General features: G+C 34.6%; 1 protein-coding gene across 2 annotated transcripts in view; it reads left to right on the top strand.

The window, feature by feature from the left end:
• Positions 1-14,858, top strand: part of TDRP (testis development related protein) — a 64,760-nt gene extending 49,902 nt beyond the window's left edge. For both annotated transcript variants that reach the window (XM_069065390.1, XM_069065389.1), the window contains 2 exons: positions 10,364-10,467; positions 12,813-14,858. In XM_069065390.1, coding sequence (XP_068921491.1) covers positions 10,364-10,467; positions 12,813-13,158 — 450 coding nt within the window. In that variant the 3' untranslated portion in view covers positions 13,159-14,858. The remainder of the gene's footprint in view (positions 1-10,363; positions 10,468-12,812) is intronic.
• Positions 14,859-18,332: the final 3,474 nt, after the last annotated feature.

Genomic DNA, 18,332 nt, shown 5'->3' with positions numbered 1-18,332 from the left:
AAATTTCAACGCATCCAAAACAAAATTCATTATTGTTCCTCCCAAATCTATCTCTTTTGTAAACTTCCCTCTCTGTGAAGGTACCACCATCTTTCCAAACACTCAGGTTCACAATCTTGACAATGTCCTCAACTCCTCACTCCCTCTTAATCATACACACACACACACACACACACACGTATGTATATAAAATCACTTGCCAAATATTGCTGTTTTTATTTTCATTTTCAAAGAATTCGCTTCGTTTCCTTTTTCTCCATTCACATGGTCAACACCCTTATCACCCCTCACCTGGACTATTGCAGTAGTTTTCTAATGACCTTCATGCCTCAGGTTCCTCCCTCCCTAATCAATCTTCCACAAAGCTGCCAAAGTGATTTTCTTAAACTTGGAGGTTTTACCATACACTGTTAAGACTCAAGAATTATTTTCCTTTTACCTTTAGGATCAAATATAAAGTTCACTTTTAGGTTTTTGAAATCTTTCACAGCCTGGTTACAACATACCTTTCCAACTTCATTATACTTTGCTGCCTTTCTTGGTCCAGCCATACTAACCTCCTCGCTATTTTTCATGCACTATACTCCCATCTCTTACATCTACTTGGCTTTGGTGCTCTACCATGCTTGTAATGCATTACTTCTGCCCCTTAGAATTCCATTTCCTTTAAAACTCAACTCAAATGCCACTTTACTCATGGAGTCTTTATCCCCCCAGCAACAGTGCCCTCCACCTTGTGTTTATTTTATATATATTTAAAGATGTAAATGTTGTCTCCTTGATTGAATGTAAGCTATTTTTTGAGGAGCTTTTCCCCATATATTCCATTTCATTTCTTCTTTCCATGCCTTTGTATAGCATGTCTTCAATGTTTGGATTGCACTTCCCTTTCATCTACACCATGTAGAATACTATCAAAGTTTAACTGAACTGTTATCTACTGTAAGATGACTTTTTGATACTTCCATTTAATTATCCAATCCTCCTCCCATTATATTTTGTCTGTATTTATTTTGTATATATTTTCTATATACTTACCTGTACTCGTATTGTTCACCTTACATAGAATGTAAGCTTCTTGAGGGCAGGAACTGTTTAGGGGTATATTCCCGTACCAAGTACCAGCACATAGCAGCCCCTTAGGCTTTTTGAATGAACGAATGAGCACAAATTTAAGTTAACTGTGATAAAATGTTGTGCACAGCTTTCTTCCTTTCAGGTATTTGAAAAATTGACCAAAGTCTGGAATTCTTCTCCTTCAGCTTGTTATGCCTTGTGATAAGGCATTTTTGTGAGGGGGCCACTTCTTATCAATAACATCAGTGGTGGGACCAGTAATGATATCTATAGGAACAAAGAGTAAAGTAATTACTTATAACATATAAATTCATGAAGTATTAGTCATTCTTGTTTTGAATGGTGAGTTTATGTACTTTTGTACACCCAGACCTTAATACATACCATAAGGTATATCATAATTCAGAATCCCAAACAGTTCTTAGCATTATAATTTTGTTTATAGTTTTGAGTAGAAAATGTTGCACAAAAGTGAAGATGATACTACTATATGCTCTATGGCCAGAATTATTTGAGGATTTCAAGTACTACTTAGGAAAAAAATTTCCCTAAACAAATTCTGAAGTACAGTTATGGTTATCATTCAAATCTTCATAATGATTAAAGTCTGTTTGTGAAGTCTTACCTTGTTGGGGACTGTTTGATTTTTGCAAGAACTCTTCAGAAAGAATAGTGATCAAGATGTGCTTTATCTTACAAATTTAATAGCATCAAATTTACTTCAATTAAACAAACACCTATTAAACACTGTGACACTGCCATTGTGTTAAATAAGTTGGGAGACAAAGATGAAATAAAACATAGACCCTTCCCTCAAGGAATTGACAGTCTAATGAGCTTATAACCAATCATCAAATAATTGAGCCCCTGCTGTGTGCAAAGGACTGACTACAACATAGTGCTTTTCCTTTTAACATTTACATTACAGCCTAAGAGGGTACCCAATGGTGAATTGAAGCCCAAATTCTAATTGTTGCACCCTACTTTTTTATCATTAAAAAAAAAGTCACACAGTACTCATAATTAAATATTGTTCTATTTCCTGTCTTAGTTTTTAAAAAACATTTATTTTTAATTTTTAATTTTCATTTTGAGTTCTAAATTCTCTCTTCCTCCTCCCTATGTCAGTTATACATGAAAAAACATGCAAAACATATTTCCATATTAGCCATGTTGAAAAAAAAGCAAGAAAAATGAAAAAAATGATAACATTATGTTTCAGTCTGCATTCAGCTTTCATCAGTTCTCCCTTTGAATGTGGGTAGCATTTTTCATCATAAGTCCTTCAGAATTGTCTTGGATCATTGTATTGATCAGAGTAGTTAAGTCTTTCACAGTTGATCATTGTATCATATTTCTGCTACTATGTACTGTGTTTTCCTAATTCTGCTCACTTCACTTTGCTTCAATTCCTAATAGTTTTCCCAGGTTATTTTTGAGACCATTCTGCTCATCATTTCTTACAGTACTATAGTATTCCATCACAATTATGTACCACAGCTTATTCATCCATTCCGCAATTGCTGGGCATCCCCTAATTTCTAATTCTCTGCCACAAAAAGAGCTGCTGTTGTAAACATTTTTTTACATATAGGTTCTTTAACTTTCTTTTTTTTTTTTTTATTAATCTCATTGGGATACAGACTTAGTAATGGTATTACTAGGTCAAAGGGTATGCATAGTTTACACTATACCCTTTGGATATAGTTCCAAATTATTTTGTTTTTTATTGTTGATATGATCAGTTATGCTGATAGTTTTCCAAATATTGAATCAGCTCTGCATTTATGATATAAATCTTATGTAGTTATGGTGTATCATTTTTGTGATACATTACTGGAATCTTCTTGTTACTCTTTTATTTAAAATTTTTGCACCAATATTCATTAGGGAAATTGATTTATAGAGTTTTTTGTTGTTTTGTTTTTTGTTCTGCATTTGCTCATCCTGGTTTGAGTATCAAAACCATATTTATGTCATAAAAGGAATTTGCCAGGATTCTTTCTTTGCCTTTTTTTTTTTCAAGTAGTTTAAATAGTATTGGATTTAATTGTTCTTTAGATTTTTGGTAAAATTCACTTGTGAATTCATCTGGATCTGGGCATTTTTTCTTAGGGACTTTATTTATGGCCTGTTCAATTTGTTTTTTCTAAGATAGTGTTGTTTAAGTATTCTTTTTCCTCTTCCATTAATCTGGGCAACATATTTTTGTAAATATTCATCTCTTTCACTTAGATTGTCAAAATTCATTCACATGTAATTGGGCAAAATTATTGCTTTAATTTCATTTTCATGAATGGTGCATTCATCCATACAGTTTTTATACTGTCAATTTGTTTTTCTTTTTTTTAAATAAATTAACCATTAGTTTATCTATTTACTGTTTGCCCCCCTTAAAAGCAACTTGTAGTTTTACTTATTAGTTCAAGTAGTTTTTTAATTTTGAATTTTATTCATCTCTCCTTTGATTTTCAGGATTTCTATTTTTGGTTTTTAATTAGGGCTTTTTTATTATTTTTCTAGTTTTTAAAAAATTGCTTGTCCAATTCATTTCTGCTCTCTTTTATTTTTTTATTGATAAAAGATTTTAGAGATAAATTTTCTGCTGAGTTTAGTTTGACTTCATCCCACAAATTTTAGTATTTTGTTTAATTGTCCTCCTTTCATTAATGAAATTATTATTTTTTTTTCTTTTTGGAGGGAGGAAGGCAGGGCAATTGGGGTTAAGTGACATGCCCAAGGTTACTTGGCTAGTAAGTATCTAAGGTTGGATTTGAACTTAGGTCCTCCTGACTCCAGGGCCGGTATTTTATTCACTGTGCCACCTAGCCACCTTAAATTATTATTTCTATGATTTGTTCTTTGACCTACTCATTTTTTAAAGTTAGCTTATTTAGCCTCTAATAAATTTTAGCCTATGCTTCCAAGACCCTTTCCAAGGGGAGCATTTCATATTTATTAATTAATTTAATTAATCAATTAATATTCATATTTCTGCCCTAATATATGTCAGTTTTTGTGAGTGTTCCATCTACAGCTTAGAAAAAGAAGTATATTCCTTCTTATTCCCATTCAGTTTTCTCCGGAGGTCTATCATATCTAAGTTTTCTAAAATCCTACTCTGACTTCTTTTCTTATTTTATGGTTAGATTTATCTAGGTTCCCCACTAGTAAAGTTTTACTTTTCCTGTGATTCATTTCCCTTTTCCTTTAAGAATTTGACTTCTCTGCTGTTTGGGGCACATATGTTTCTTATTGATAGTACTTAATTATCTGTAATCCATTCTGCTATTTGCTTCAGTTTGGTGGATGAGTTCATCATATTCAAATTCACAGTTATGCTTACTAAGTGTACATTTCCCTTCTGTTTTTTTCTGTTTATCCTTTTCTCTCTTTTTACCATGTGCCTTCTCTAAAATCTTGTTTTGCTTCTGACTTCTGTAATTTTTTTTAAAAAAATCTGCTCTCTCGTTTATCATTTCTACCCCCTCTACTCCACCTTTTCTCATCTTCTTCCCCTCCTGCTTCCTTGTTGGGTAAGATATTTTTATACCCAAATGATTATGTGTATGTTCTTAAATCTTTGAACCAGTTTCAGTAAGAGTGAGGTTCACTGTTGCCCAGCCATCTCCCTCACATTTACCCCTCCAGTGTAAAAAGCTTTTCCTTGCATGCCTTTTTCGTGTGAGATAATTTTTCCCTCTTTTCCGGAAAACTCTTCTCTTAGTGTATGCCTCTTTATCACCCCTTCATATTTTTTAAGGTCTCTCAACATAATCTGCTCACACTCATGCCCTTTGTCTATGTAGACTCCTTCTAAGTACCCTCATAATGATAAAGTTCTTAGGAGTTATATGTATCATCTTCCCATATAGGAATGTAAACAATTTGGCCTTATAAAGTCTCTTTACAAAGTTAACTTGTTATGTTTTGTGTTTGAATGTCATATTTTCTATTCAGCTTTGGTCTTTTCAGCAGGAATGCTTGCTAGTCCTCTGTTTTATTAAGTGCCCATTTTTTTCCTCAGAAGGATTATCCTCAGCTTTGCTAGACAGATTATTCTTGGTTCATTTTAGATTAGGATTAATCCTAGTTACTTTGCCTTTTGGAATATCATATTCCAACCCCTCCTCTGCTCCTTTAACATGGAAGTTACTAAATTTTATGTGAATGAATTATGGTATCTGAATAGTTTCTTTTTGGCTATTTACCAGATTTTCTCCTTAACCTGGGAACTCTGGAATTTGGCTATAATATTCCTGGGATTTTGCTTTTGAGAAATGATCAGTAGATTCTTTCCATTTCTATTTTATCTTTTAGTTCTAAGCTATCTGGGCATTTTTCTTTTATAATTTCTTGAAATATGATTTTTATGTTCCTTTTTTGACCATGGCTTTCAGATAGTCCAGTAAGTCTTTAATTTTCTTTCCTTGATCTATTTTCCAGATAAGTTGTTTTTCACTGAGATATTTCACATTTTTCCTATTCTTTGTCTTTGTTTTATTTTTATTTGATTTCTTATGGAGTTATTGGCTTTCACTTGCCCAATCCTAAATTTTTTAAAATTTTCTTTTTTTATTTTTTAGTTTACATCATTCATTTCCACAAGATTTTGAGTTACAAATTTTCTCCCCAATTTTCCCTACCCACCACCCCAAAACAGCGTTCCCACTGAATATCCCCTCCCCCAATTTGCTCTCTCCCATATCTTCCCCCATTCCCCATTTGACTTTCCAGTAGGGCACAGTGGATCTCTATGCCCCAGTGCTTGTATGTCTCATTTCCCAGTTACATGTAAAATATTAATAATAATATGTATATATATTTTTAAATATTTGATTTTAAAACTTTGGATTCCAGATTCTTTCCCTTCCTCCCTTGTGTAATGGGAATGTAAATTTTAAAGATCTTCCCTGCCCCTAGGCTAAAGTGCACCTGGAGCCTGGGGTGGGAGGCTTGTTTTTCAGTACATACTTTTTGATTGGTCAGTGGGTCAATAAGGTTGTTACATTCTCTGAGCCAGGAGAAGGCTATATAAACCCTGATTTGAGGCTTTGGGGGCTCACTTTGAGAAGTGTTCTGTGATTGATCAGATGAGACCTGGGAAGCCATTGTTGAGAGCCCCCCCCCCCCCCCTTTGAAAAACCCAGATGTTGATTTCGTATGGATGTAATGGTTGGACAGTTCGGAAACTTGTCTACTTGATCTGTTTCTCTGTCTTGATAATTCTGTCTGTATATTCTGAAGTTCAGGGTGCTGACCTTTTCCCCCTGAACTAGGTAAATGATACATATTTGACTGATTAAAGTAACCTTGTTAACCCATTTTGAGTTGCTTTCCTTTATCAAAGCAGATCCAAGAACCTGTGTTGGCAGCCACCCTGAGGATGCTTGGGGTGCTTGCCGCTACACCTTGTTATCCCCCTTCACTTGATAAGCAATTCAATATAGGTTGTACATGAGTAGCTACGCAAAACATGTTCATAGTGGGATACATTGTGGAAGACTGACTATATTTTCCTCTGTCCTATCCCACTCCCCACTTATTCTGTTCTCTACTTTGATCCTTTCCCTTTTCAAAAGTGGGTGCTTCCAACTTCCCTCCCCCCAAGCCTGTCCTCCCTTCCATTATCCCTCCTCTCTTTCCCTTCCCCTCTACTCTCCTATAGGGTGAGATACCCTATTTATCGTGTATGTCATTCCCTCTCTAAGCCAAATTCAATGAGAATAAGGTTGACTTTTTGCCTTTTTGCCTTCCTGTTTTTCCCCTCCATTGTAACAATTTTCCCTTGGTTCTTCTATATGAGATAATTTACCCCATTCTGTCTCTCCCCATCTCCTCTATATTCCTCTCTCACCTCTCAATTTCACTTTTAAGTATTATCCCTTCCTATTCAATTGGTCCTGTGCCCGCTATGTATACCTGTAGACATATATACACACACTCACATATGTATTCATATGCCCATATACCTTCTATATAGACACATATGTATATGTATACATATACACACACATATATACATTTCTATTCCCTTCAACTATTCTCATACTGAGAAAAGTTTCATAAGTTACAATTATCATTTTTCCATGTAGAAATATAAGTAGTTTAACTTTGGTAACTTCCTTATCATTTCTTTTCCCTGTTTACCTTCTCTAATATCTGAATGTCAAATTTTATATTCAACTCTGGTTTTTTCATCAAGAATGCTTGAAAGTTCTCTGTTCCACTGAATGACCATATTTTTCCCTGGAACATGATAATCAATTTTTCTGGATAGGTGATTCTTGGTTTTAATCCCAGCTCCTTTGACTGCCAGAATATCATATTCCAAGCCCTTTGATCCCTCAGTGTAAAAGCTGCCAGGTCCTGAGTTATCCTGATTGTGTTTCTACAATATTCAAATTGTTGCTTCTTGGCTACTTGTAATATTTCCTCCTTGATCTGGAAACTCCAGAACCTTGCTAAAATATTCCTAGGAGTTTTCTTTTTGGGATCTTTTTCAGGAGGTGATTGGTAGACTCTTTCAACCTCTGTTTTGCCCTCTGGTTCTATAACATGAGGGCAATTTTTCTTGAGAATTTCTGGAAGGATGATTTCTAGGTTCTTTTTTTAATCATGGCTTTCAGGTAGTCCAGTAATTTTTAAATTATCTCTCCTGAATCTATTTTCCAGGTCAGTGGTTTTTCCAGTGAGATATTTCACATTGCCTTCTATTTTTTATTTGTTTGGATCTGTTTAATAGTATCTTGATTTCTCATAAAGTCACTACCTTCCATTCCATTTGCTCCAATCTAATTCTGAAGGAATGATTCTTTTTAGTGATCTTTTGAGATTTTTTTCCATCTGTCACATCTGGCTTTTTAAGGCATTCTTCTCCTCATTGGCTTTTTGAGCCTCTTTTGCCATTTGAGTTAGTCTATTTTTTAAGGTGTTATTTTCTTCAGTCAGGTTGTTGACTCTCATTTCATAATTTTATTCCTTTGTTCTCATTTCTCCTCCCAATTTTTCCTCCACTTCTTTTATTTGTTTTTCAAGATCCTTTTTAAGCTCCTCTATGGCCTGTAACCAGCTCGTATTTTTCTTGGAAGCTTTTGGTGCAGGAGTTTTGACTTCACTGTCTTCCTGCTATTTCATGCTTTGATCCTTTTTGTCCCCAAAATAGGAGTGTGAAGTTGGGTTGCTTTGTTTCCTTTGCCTGCTCATGTTGCCACTCAGTTTCTTGATTTTGGGGCTTTTTGCCACAATAGAACTCTGCTACCAGAAATGGGAACTTTATCCCAAACGCTGGGTTTTTCTCAGCTGCCGAAGGTATTAGTTCGGTGCCCTCTCTGAATCCTCCACATGCTCTGGCAAGCTAGTCACACACCCCAACACCCCCACCCTAGACTGTAATCCATATCCAAGCAAGTTAAAGCAAGACCAGTTACCCCTCAGAATGGTCGCTTGGTACCCCTACAATCTGCAGACCAGGAGCTGAAGCTGCCATTTGGCGGCTCCTCAGCCGCTTCTGGCCCCGGGGGGCAAAGGCTGGATTGCACTTTGAATTTCCAGGTCCCAAAGTCCACACTGCACTGACCTCTCACTTTGTCCTTGGCATCTAAGGGTTGATAATTCTGGAAACCACTACAGCTACTGGTGATATGAAGTCCCTCCACCTGGGGCTAAGACCTCCGAGCCGGGGATGGGGCCAGCTCCCAGAGCTTGTTGCTGGCTGCTTGCTGCCGGCCTGCCGGGCTGTCCTCAGCAGGAAGTTAGCTTCTCTGTGTCATTTTGTGGGTTCTGTAGCTCCAGAGTTAGTCTAGAGCCATTTTTTCGAAGAATTGGGGGAGGTGGGAGCTGGAGCTGTGAGAGGAAGTCCTTTTTCTACTCTGTCATCTTGGCTCCACCCCTCCCAATTCTAATTTTTAAGGAATTATTTTCTCCAGTAAGTTTTTATACTTCTTTTTCTGTTTTGTCTAATTCTGATTTTTAAGGTGTTCACTGAAGAAGTAAAGTTTTTGTACCACTTTTTCCACTTCACCTGTTTGTTTTTAAGGAGTTCTTTTCCTTAGTGAATTTTTATCCCTATTTTACCATTTGAGCAATTCTGCTTTTCAGGGTGTTATTTTCGTTAGTATTTTTTGTATTGCCAACCCAGTCTTTACATTGTTGTCTTTTTGTGAGTTTGTGTTTTGGTCTTCCCTGTCACCATATTAACTTTTTATAGTTGAGTCCTTTTTTGTTGTTTGTTCATTTTTCTAGCTTATTTCTTGACTTTTAACTTTAAAGTTGGGCTTTGTTTCCGGAGTGGGAATGGGGCACTGTTCCAAGCTTCAGGTTTTTTTGTGCTGCTTTTTCAGAACTAGTTCTAGGGGGTCTGTAAGTTTTTTGGTACATTCAAAGTGGTGTGGGGAGAGGTATGGTCACTGTTTCCTGGTCTTTTCCTTGGTCTTTACCCAGGAAAGCTCACTGCTGTCCTGTAGCTTCATGTGCTGGTGCTCCCCTCTGTCTTGAAACTGTAACTAGGGCTTCTGCTCTCCTGTTCCTTCAAGTGCTTATACTCCTCTTGACCTTGGAATTGCATATGTACAATGCATTAGGGTCCTGTGCCTGGTGCTAGCTAAGGGTCCTTTGTAATCTTTCTGATCAGTCGTTTTACACCACCCACCTTACTGTCTCTGAACTTTGAGCCTTGGAAGCTGCTGCTGCTGCTATGACAGCCACCACTAAGGCCCACAAGTGATGCTGTCTCACTCTGTGTGCTGTAGGCTAAGCCCCCTCACAACTGCTTGCTTCCTAAGTTGTCTAGGGCTGGAAAAATGTCTCACTCTAGCTTCTGCTGACTCTCTTGCTCCAAAATTTGATTTTAGATGTTATTTTAAAGTTGTTTGGAGGGGAATGTTGGGAGAGTTGGACTGAATTGCTACCTTTACCCTGCCATCTTGGTTCTACCTCCTCCTTCATGGGTTTTTCATGAGTTTTTATCGCCTCTACCTGCCAAATTCAAAAGCTAGTAGCCTTCTGGTCCTACGTATCTTCATTTAGCTAAGGATGGTCTTAATTCAATAGAAATTGTCTGTCCTTGGACAATTAAAAACCTTTTCAACTTACCAGAACCAATTTCTGCAGGCATATCCCATCAGAACTCTGCCATTAAGAGGCATAAGAGTAGGACTTTAGTGGTCAATATAATGGATGCTGTAAAACTTAGGATAAGGTCTAAAAGCATTTGTAAGATTTTGACCTGCTTGCTTGCTATTTCATATTATAGGATTTTTTGGGTTTTTAAAAATCTTTTTACTAGGTTCAGGGAGCCAGTTTCCGAGGCTGGAAAGAAGTGACCTCAATGTTTAATAAAGATGATGAACAGCAACTACTGGAAAAATGCAAATCTCCAAAGTATAAAGGGTAAGTAGTAAAAGATTATACAAAAAAAAATTAACATTGAAAGAATAAGGCAGGGAAACAGACTTGAATGAATAAAGGAAATGTGTTATTGTGTCTAGTTTAATTATGTTAAAATGTATCTGTCTTAATTTTCAAGCATTTTGGGAAATTTTTGTTGTTTGATCATTTGACTTATGTCTGACTCTTTGTGACCACTTCTTCAGCTCATTTTACAAATAGAGAGCTGAGAGCAAACAGGGTTAAGTGACTTGGATAGGGTTACACACCTAGAAAGAGTCTGAGGCCAGATTTGAACTCATCAAGATGAGTCTGCTTTGTTTGAAGCCCAGTGCTCTATCCACTGTGCCACCACTAAGCCTTGAGACAAGTGGTAGTAGTTTTATTTTTAAAGAACTGTGCTCAGTCAACAAATTAGCTATATTTATGATGTTATAATTACTTGTTATACTTGTAAATCTTTCAGAATTTCTTTACTTCTTTTCCTATAAATTAACCAATTGAGCTATTTTTTTTTTTAACATTTTGGTGTCTGTATATTTTAAACAAACACTGCATTCAGTTTGATATCATTTTGAAATTTTGGTTGCTGAAAAATTACATATTGAAGTTAGCTACTAAACTTGAATTTCATTTATTCATTTATTTATTTGTTTGTTTATTTATTTTTTTAAAGCAGTCGGGGTTAAGTAACTTGCTCAAGGTTACACGGCCAGTTATTTCTGTGTGTGGTGCTGAGTATCTGAGCCCGGATTTGATCCAGGTCATCCCTACACTGGAGCTGGTGCTCTTACTCGCTGAGCCACCTGGCCGCCCCTTAAACTTGAATTTTAAACTAATTTGAATTAGCCTTTAAGCAACTTCAGTGATACTCAAGCATAAAAAGGGATTAGAAGATAAAACAAACTACCTTAGAAATTAGGCGCTATTGAGTTTTTGTGGCTTTACAAATATATACATTACCATGTACATATAAAATGTTTCTATTATAGATTATTACATTGGAAATACCAGTATATACATTTTTAAAAGATGAATTGACTGTACTTTTGATGAAAGTACTTTTCTTTATTCTAATAATTATTACAACCTTTCACTTTACTGTAGCTAACTAAGTAGATTTGACTTAAACAACATTCTTCTCTGGATGAGCTGGTTTTACTAAGTCCAGCTAATAGGCAAGATGATAAAATACATAATTTTTTAAACTTTCAGTCTGCTCATGTCATGGAATCCTTTCCCAATTCTAAGTATAGTTTACTTTGTGGAATAAATACTTTCCTGAATTTTAGGCATTTAAAGAAAATAAAGCCACTTGCTTAGGGGAAAAATCCTAGTTAAAGCATTCAATTCACATCCTTTCTGTAAACTGAAAACCACCTCTTGATGGTAACCTATATTTTTGTAGTAATTCCTCAGTGTTTTGAAATTATTAATATATTTTTACCAGTTTGCACTGTAATAGTGTATAAAACTGATCCTTGTGCGTTGTTCCTTGCCCCTAATGTTTTTTCATGGAAACTGTTAATAAAGTTAAGTGGAGTCTGACTCAGATTTCTGAATTCCTTAAGGTACATTGTATACAGCAGTGGTTTCAAACTCAAATAGAAACAGAGGCCACTGAACTATATATAAGGATCCTTGTAGGCACATGTTGAATTAGAAGAACACAGTATTTTATATGTTCTGTTGCATTTTTATTTTATTAATTATTTTCCAATTACATTTTAATCTGATTAGAGTCATAAAGTGCTATCCACAATGGGTCATGTGTCTGACACCTATGGAATATGGAATACAGTTTATTGTTTTTTACCTAGCTTCCACTTCTCATCCTGAAATTTACCTTTGGTCCGTTACCCTTATCTTAGAGTCATAAAGCTCTTTTCTTTGGTTGTAAATTTTATTGGGCTTCCACCATAAAATTTTTTTTAAAAGAATTTTAGGAGAAAATCTAATTTCATTAATAAGGAAAATGCCAAATATATGACACTCTCTCTACCTATGCAGGTTGTGATCCCCTCAACACTTTAGTAAATAAAGTCTTTATTCATAAGTTGTGCCTTTCCCCATCCCCAGTTCATCTTTTGGTAACTAATCCTTTGATAAATCTCAACAAACTTAATTTTTGTTATTGGGATTTTAGATTGCTTGGGAATATTAATTTTGTAAATTTAAAGTTTTGAAGAATGCTTTCAAAATGACTTTAGGAGCTTCCCCAGTTAAAAACTACCTGATTATTTTATATGTCTGATTTTTTTTAAAGAATTATTTTAATTGGAAGCATACAAATTTCAAAGTGTCTTTGGAGAATGTTGTTAAATATTTAACATTTTCATTTACTTCAGAACTAATTTAAGAATAAAAGAAGATGTGAAGACTGAAAAGAAATCTGGATTTTGGGACAATTTGGTGTTAAAACAGAATATGCAGTCTAAGAAACCAGATGAGATTGAGGGATGGGAGCCACCTCAGATTACTCTTGAAGATCCAGCCACTGATGTAGGTGATTCTTCTAGGGACCATCTCTCCTGGCCAGGTTGGGAAGATGAGACTAAAGGTTCCACTAAATACACCAACCTGACCAGCTCAGGAAACAGTTCCAGGTGGAGTATCAAATCAGCTGGAAAATTGGTGAGCATTAGACGGCAAAGCAAAGGTAATCTTACTGATAACTGGGAAGAATTAGAATGATAATGACAATTTGAAATACTTCATAAATGAAAATGTTTCTTGATGTCTATGTATAATCAAACCAAAATTTGCTCAATATTGCACCCATATGCTTAGTTTTGTTCAGATTCTTATGAATATTTTCTGTTACTTTTAATTAGTATATCAACAGATGATTCATCTGTTTTCTTCATTTAAAAAAATAGAAAACCTCTTTTGTGCCTACTTTTCACATTTGGATTTTTCCAGTATCAGATTGTTGAGATAACCAAAAATACTGTATTTCCTTTGTGAATGTATATACTGGTTTTGAATTTGACTGCCTTATCTAGAAACTTCTAGGCTCTTGGGATCCCAAGACTTTTGAAGCTACAGATGTTAATTTTGGATGGTTTCCATGAAAAAACCAGTGTTAATTTGTAATTTGCCACAAAACTTTTCATACCATAGTTAGGGTTTTTTTGTCTGAGCATCTTCCTTCCTTGTTTTTTAATTAGTCATTCTGCTTCTGTTTGTATGTTGTATGAAATATGAGACCTGTAGCAGTTGTACAATTCTCTTCCATTGCCAGAAATTTGCAATCAGAAAGTCAATAAGTCTTCCAAAGCTTAGGCTAAAAGTTATTTAGTCTAGCAAAAAAATCTAAATTTGCATTAAAAAAAACTTGGTTAAACAGTTAAATAGGAAAGTAGAGGGTTATAATTGAGTGCAAAATGTCAAATAAAATATATTCATTCAATGCCTGTGGAAAAATAGCTTCTTGTTTGCACATGAATAGCAATGATTTTGGTTTTGTTTTATTTTTCCTTAGTTCTCCTTCTTGACTTTTAAATATTGATCTTATTTTTAAATTATTTATTTTAAAAAGTCTCTCTGCTTTTATGTTGTTGGGGTAACTAAGGAATGATAGAATATGTGCTAACTACATGTCTTGGTACTCTTAATTTTAGTTTGGGAATTAAATTGTTATACTTCTGTTCATTATAGATTTCAAACTTTATAAAAACTGAAAGTGCCTCTTTTTCTATTATAACCACAGATTCGGGTTTAATTTTCAAAATGATGTTCTTAATGTAATGGGTGTTAGTTACATCTTATCTTGTAAAAAAAAATGCCTATTTTTAGCAGAAAAATAATTTATGGCTGATCCATTATTCACTATGGAGTTATTTCTTGAAGTAAAAAATGTTTAAATCTCTAAACTTTTATTGTTGTCTTTAACTATGTGCTCATGTCAGATTAGCAATATGCCACTTCACCAGGGATGCTTAGGAATCACCAACTTGTTTGAGGGGGAAAAAAGTCATAACTTTTATTGATAAAGAATAGTTTTTTCTTGGGGTTTTTTCAGGAGGCACTATATGCTTCAAAACATGTAATTTACCAACATTGTTATACAACACTCTTCCTGTCCCCTGCAGACCATATAATGCAATTGTACTGTGCAGCTCAGTTTAAATGGACTTCCAGTTGACATCTCTATGGAAAATCTGAACATGCCTAATAGTAAAACTATTAAGTATATAAAGAATTCCAAAAATGCTATGTTTTAGAAAAAAAATATTTTTTTTGATAAGAATAGTCAGAAGGATGCTATATTGTAAAAATATACATGAAATAATTTTAATTAGTTTTTTGTTCATAATATAATAGAAAGCTTTGTTAATATTGTGCTGCTTAGACTTGTTGAAGAATAAAAATAATTTGCCTCAGGTAAATAAGTTGATATTTGGTTTTTGTCTCTAGCATCTTTGTAGCAGTGTTTGCTAAAATTACATAAGGATGTATTTCATAATTCATAGATTTAATAATCCATTCATTTAAAAAAGCTTAAGATCAGAAGCACTGTTTTGACATGTTTTCCGCTAATGCTGACATAAAACAATAGAAACAAATAAGATTTATAACAACCTTCTAACAACCCTTTAGCTGAGGAGAGAGGTCAGGAAATGCCATTATTTTTTTTCCTCTTTTGGGGAGTTCTGTTATACCATGACCAACAAGGATCGCTACGCCTTGCATAGTTTGTTGTCAAGTGCCTGTATTTCACCTTTTAAAGTATTTGTGATGCACAGCTGGACAAAGAGCCCTTATAATTATGAAAAATTTCCCTTAATCTGAATTATTCTGGAGTTAAAACTATATTTGGATCAGAATTTGTTGTATAACATCTGAATTTTTCTTTCATATAGATGAAACATATTAAAGTAAAATATTAATGTTTTATGACATGTCTAATTTTAAAGTAAATGATTATGTTGTCATTTTAATATAATTATTTATTATATTTTGTAGCTTAATTTCTTTTGAAGAAAATTCCACTAAAGTGAATTTTTCTTTTGTTCTTTTCATAGGCATTTTATTAAATCTCTTAACCAGAAAATGTTGAGGCCTTAGTTTGGGTTTTAAATGTTTATATATCCTGAATGTGATCAGGAATACTGGATGCATGCAGCAGGGATAGAATTTAACTTCTTAATGCTTTGTCTGATTTTGATGAGAAATTGGTTATGCTCTTAAAAGATAGATTTAAGAATGAATTTTAAGGTTATACAAAAACATTTTTACTTAAATCTTTTCCCCTGTTCTCAGTTTGCATGATTATTAGCTTTTACTTAAGTTAATGTGTCAGATAACTGTAATAAGTCACAATAGTGACTTGACTTTTTTTTTAGCCTCATTTTCAAATGCAAATAATACTTGTAGAATTTTCACATAAATAAAGAAATGATAAACTGGAGTATCATGATTTTTAATTTTCATATTTCCTTGAGTAGAATTTTCTTTTAGGTATATCAAAATTGTCACATTAATCAGTGGATGGTGGAGCCTGCCTCTAAAATACTTTTCTTGATATGTGACACAGGTGGGTATCAGGTGTTCCAGTATGAATTGATTTTCTTTTGTTTAAAAAAAAGTTTTAAAGATAGTTACTTCTTATACAGAGGTTCTAAATCTTTTTTGATGCCATGGACCTCTTTGGCAATCTAGTAAAAAACTTTGGACCCCTTCTCTGAATAATATTTTTAAATGCATAAAATAAAAGATATAAGATTACAAAGAAAAAAACCAAAGGTTTGTAAAAATAAGGATATAAATTTTTTTTTTTAATACCCAAGTTCAAAGACCCTCCTCCTCATCTCTAGAAGCCAGGTCCTTAAATCCTTTGTACTACTTTTCTTTTAGATGCCTTGTGATTATTGTCCCTAAAATTTAGACAAACTTACTGAGTGATTCCTCCTTGGCCTCAGGATTGTCTGCTAGGATCAAAGAATTAGGACTGGAAGGGACCTCGGGAGTCACCTAATCTAGTCAAGCTTCATCATTTTAAAGATAAAGAAACAGGTCCAGGGACTTTAATGTTAAAACTAAGTACTGGATACTATAGTGAATCAATCACATACATACCCTGGGATGCAAAATTAGGTTTTTGTATGTGAAACTGAAATCCCATTTCAGTCATCATCTCTGATAGAAAGAATTTCCATATTTAAAAAAAAAACTATATTTCATATGTTTACATATATGTATATTTTTTGTATATACATACATAATTATGTACTGCCCATTTTATATTATGGGAGAACTGGTACTAGAATTATATCTAATGAGAAGGTGTATAAAGATAGCCTTTAAGGTAATAATAGGCTTATGAAGAATTGACAGTGAAAAAATTGTATTTGTGAATATCAACTCAGGGCCACTTGATTTAAAAAAAGAAGATGAAAATTAAAAAAATTTTAAATGGCTTTAGTAAGATCTATCTTTTGAGAATAATTGAATTCCTCTTTACTTAACCACCACCAGCTACCAGATAGAGGTGGGTAAACCTCAAAAGCCCAAGGAATAGCAACACTCCCAATCTACTGACTGACTCTACTTCCAGTCTGCCCCCTGTAGCTATAATTAGGGGAGCAATTATTGTGGAGCAGGGCCTAGTCATTCCCATCATTTGTCAATAACTGCTACTCAAAGAGCAGGCGAGCCAGCCTAACACTTCAGAGAGATAGCAGGCATAGTGTACCAGGTCAGTCAAAGTATCACCCTCCATAAGACCCTACTGGAGACAATCCAGGATGCTGGGCCCAAGAGCTCCTTTGAAAGGCAGTGCCCCTCCCACACTACCAGCCCTATTTCTAGACCAGCTTTTGTAGTCATCATTTAGAAAATCAATCTTTGTGGAGATATGACCTGGCAACCACTTAAGAGCACCAGAGTCCTTGGCATTGTCAAATGGTTAAACCTCAGAAATGGATATGAATTTATTGGTAGAAATAACATTAAAGAAAGATACATTAGTGTCTGCTTTGCTGCTATACTCTTAAGGATGTGAATTTTCTGTCTGACTTGGCAGCTGAAACTTTTGTTTCCCCGTTAAGATATGGGCTCCTTGAGATCAGGGACTGCTTTTCCTTTTTTATTCCTAGCCTTTTTTTCTTTTCTTTTTTTCATTTTTTTTCATTTGTTCATTAACTAGAATATATTGTCTCATTACTGGAAGATCTATAGAAATAATCTGGTCCAGTCCCCTCATTTTGGTTCTAAGTATAAATTGGAAGCATTAATATGGTGAAGGAATGGGGCAGCGAGGTGGCGCAGTGAATAGAGTACCGGCCCTGGAGTCAGGAGGACCTGAGTTTAAATCCGGCCTCAGACACTTAACACTAACTAGCTATGTGACCTTGGGCAAGTCACTTAACCCCAATTGCCCCTCCAAAAAGCAAAAAAAAATATGGTGAAGGAATTAAATAACTTTATACAGGCTATATTACCAGCTGAGTAATATAAATTACAATACCTCTCTTTAGCTCCATCTCCTCATTTCACAATGGGACTTACAGGATCATAGATTTAAATCCAGAAGAGAGACCTCAGAGGTCTAACCAAACCCTCATTTTGCTGCTGAGCCTAAAGAAGTGAAGTTACTTGACCAAGGTCAAGTAGTGAGGGAATTGGAATTTGAGCATAGTCCCCTTTTTCCAGTATTCTTTCCATTACTTTACCATTGCCCTTATCTGATGGTATCAGCACAAGGTTGTTGGGAGAATTAAATGAGAATTTAGGTAAAGCACTTTTAAGCACAGAGTTCTTTAAGGCATGTTTATATAAATGTTATGAATATTATAAGAACAGAAAGAGGAATAGATGTCCTAAACAAAGATGATTCTCCCCTAAATGCTTAACTATTTCTCACA

The sequence above is a fragment of the Petaurus breviceps genome, unplaced genomic scaffold (genome assembly GCF_028583685.1).
Source record: "Petaurus breviceps papuanus isolate PSGF00001 unplaced genomic scaffold, PetGlider_PUasm1.0 90686, whole genome shotgun sequence".
Classification (NCBI taxonomy): Eukaryota; Metazoa; Chordata; class Mammalia; order Diprotodontia; family Petauridae; genus Petaurus; species Petaurus breviceps.
Note: the sequence above shows the minus strand (reverse complement) of the source record. Positions and strands in the feature narration are given on the sequence as shown.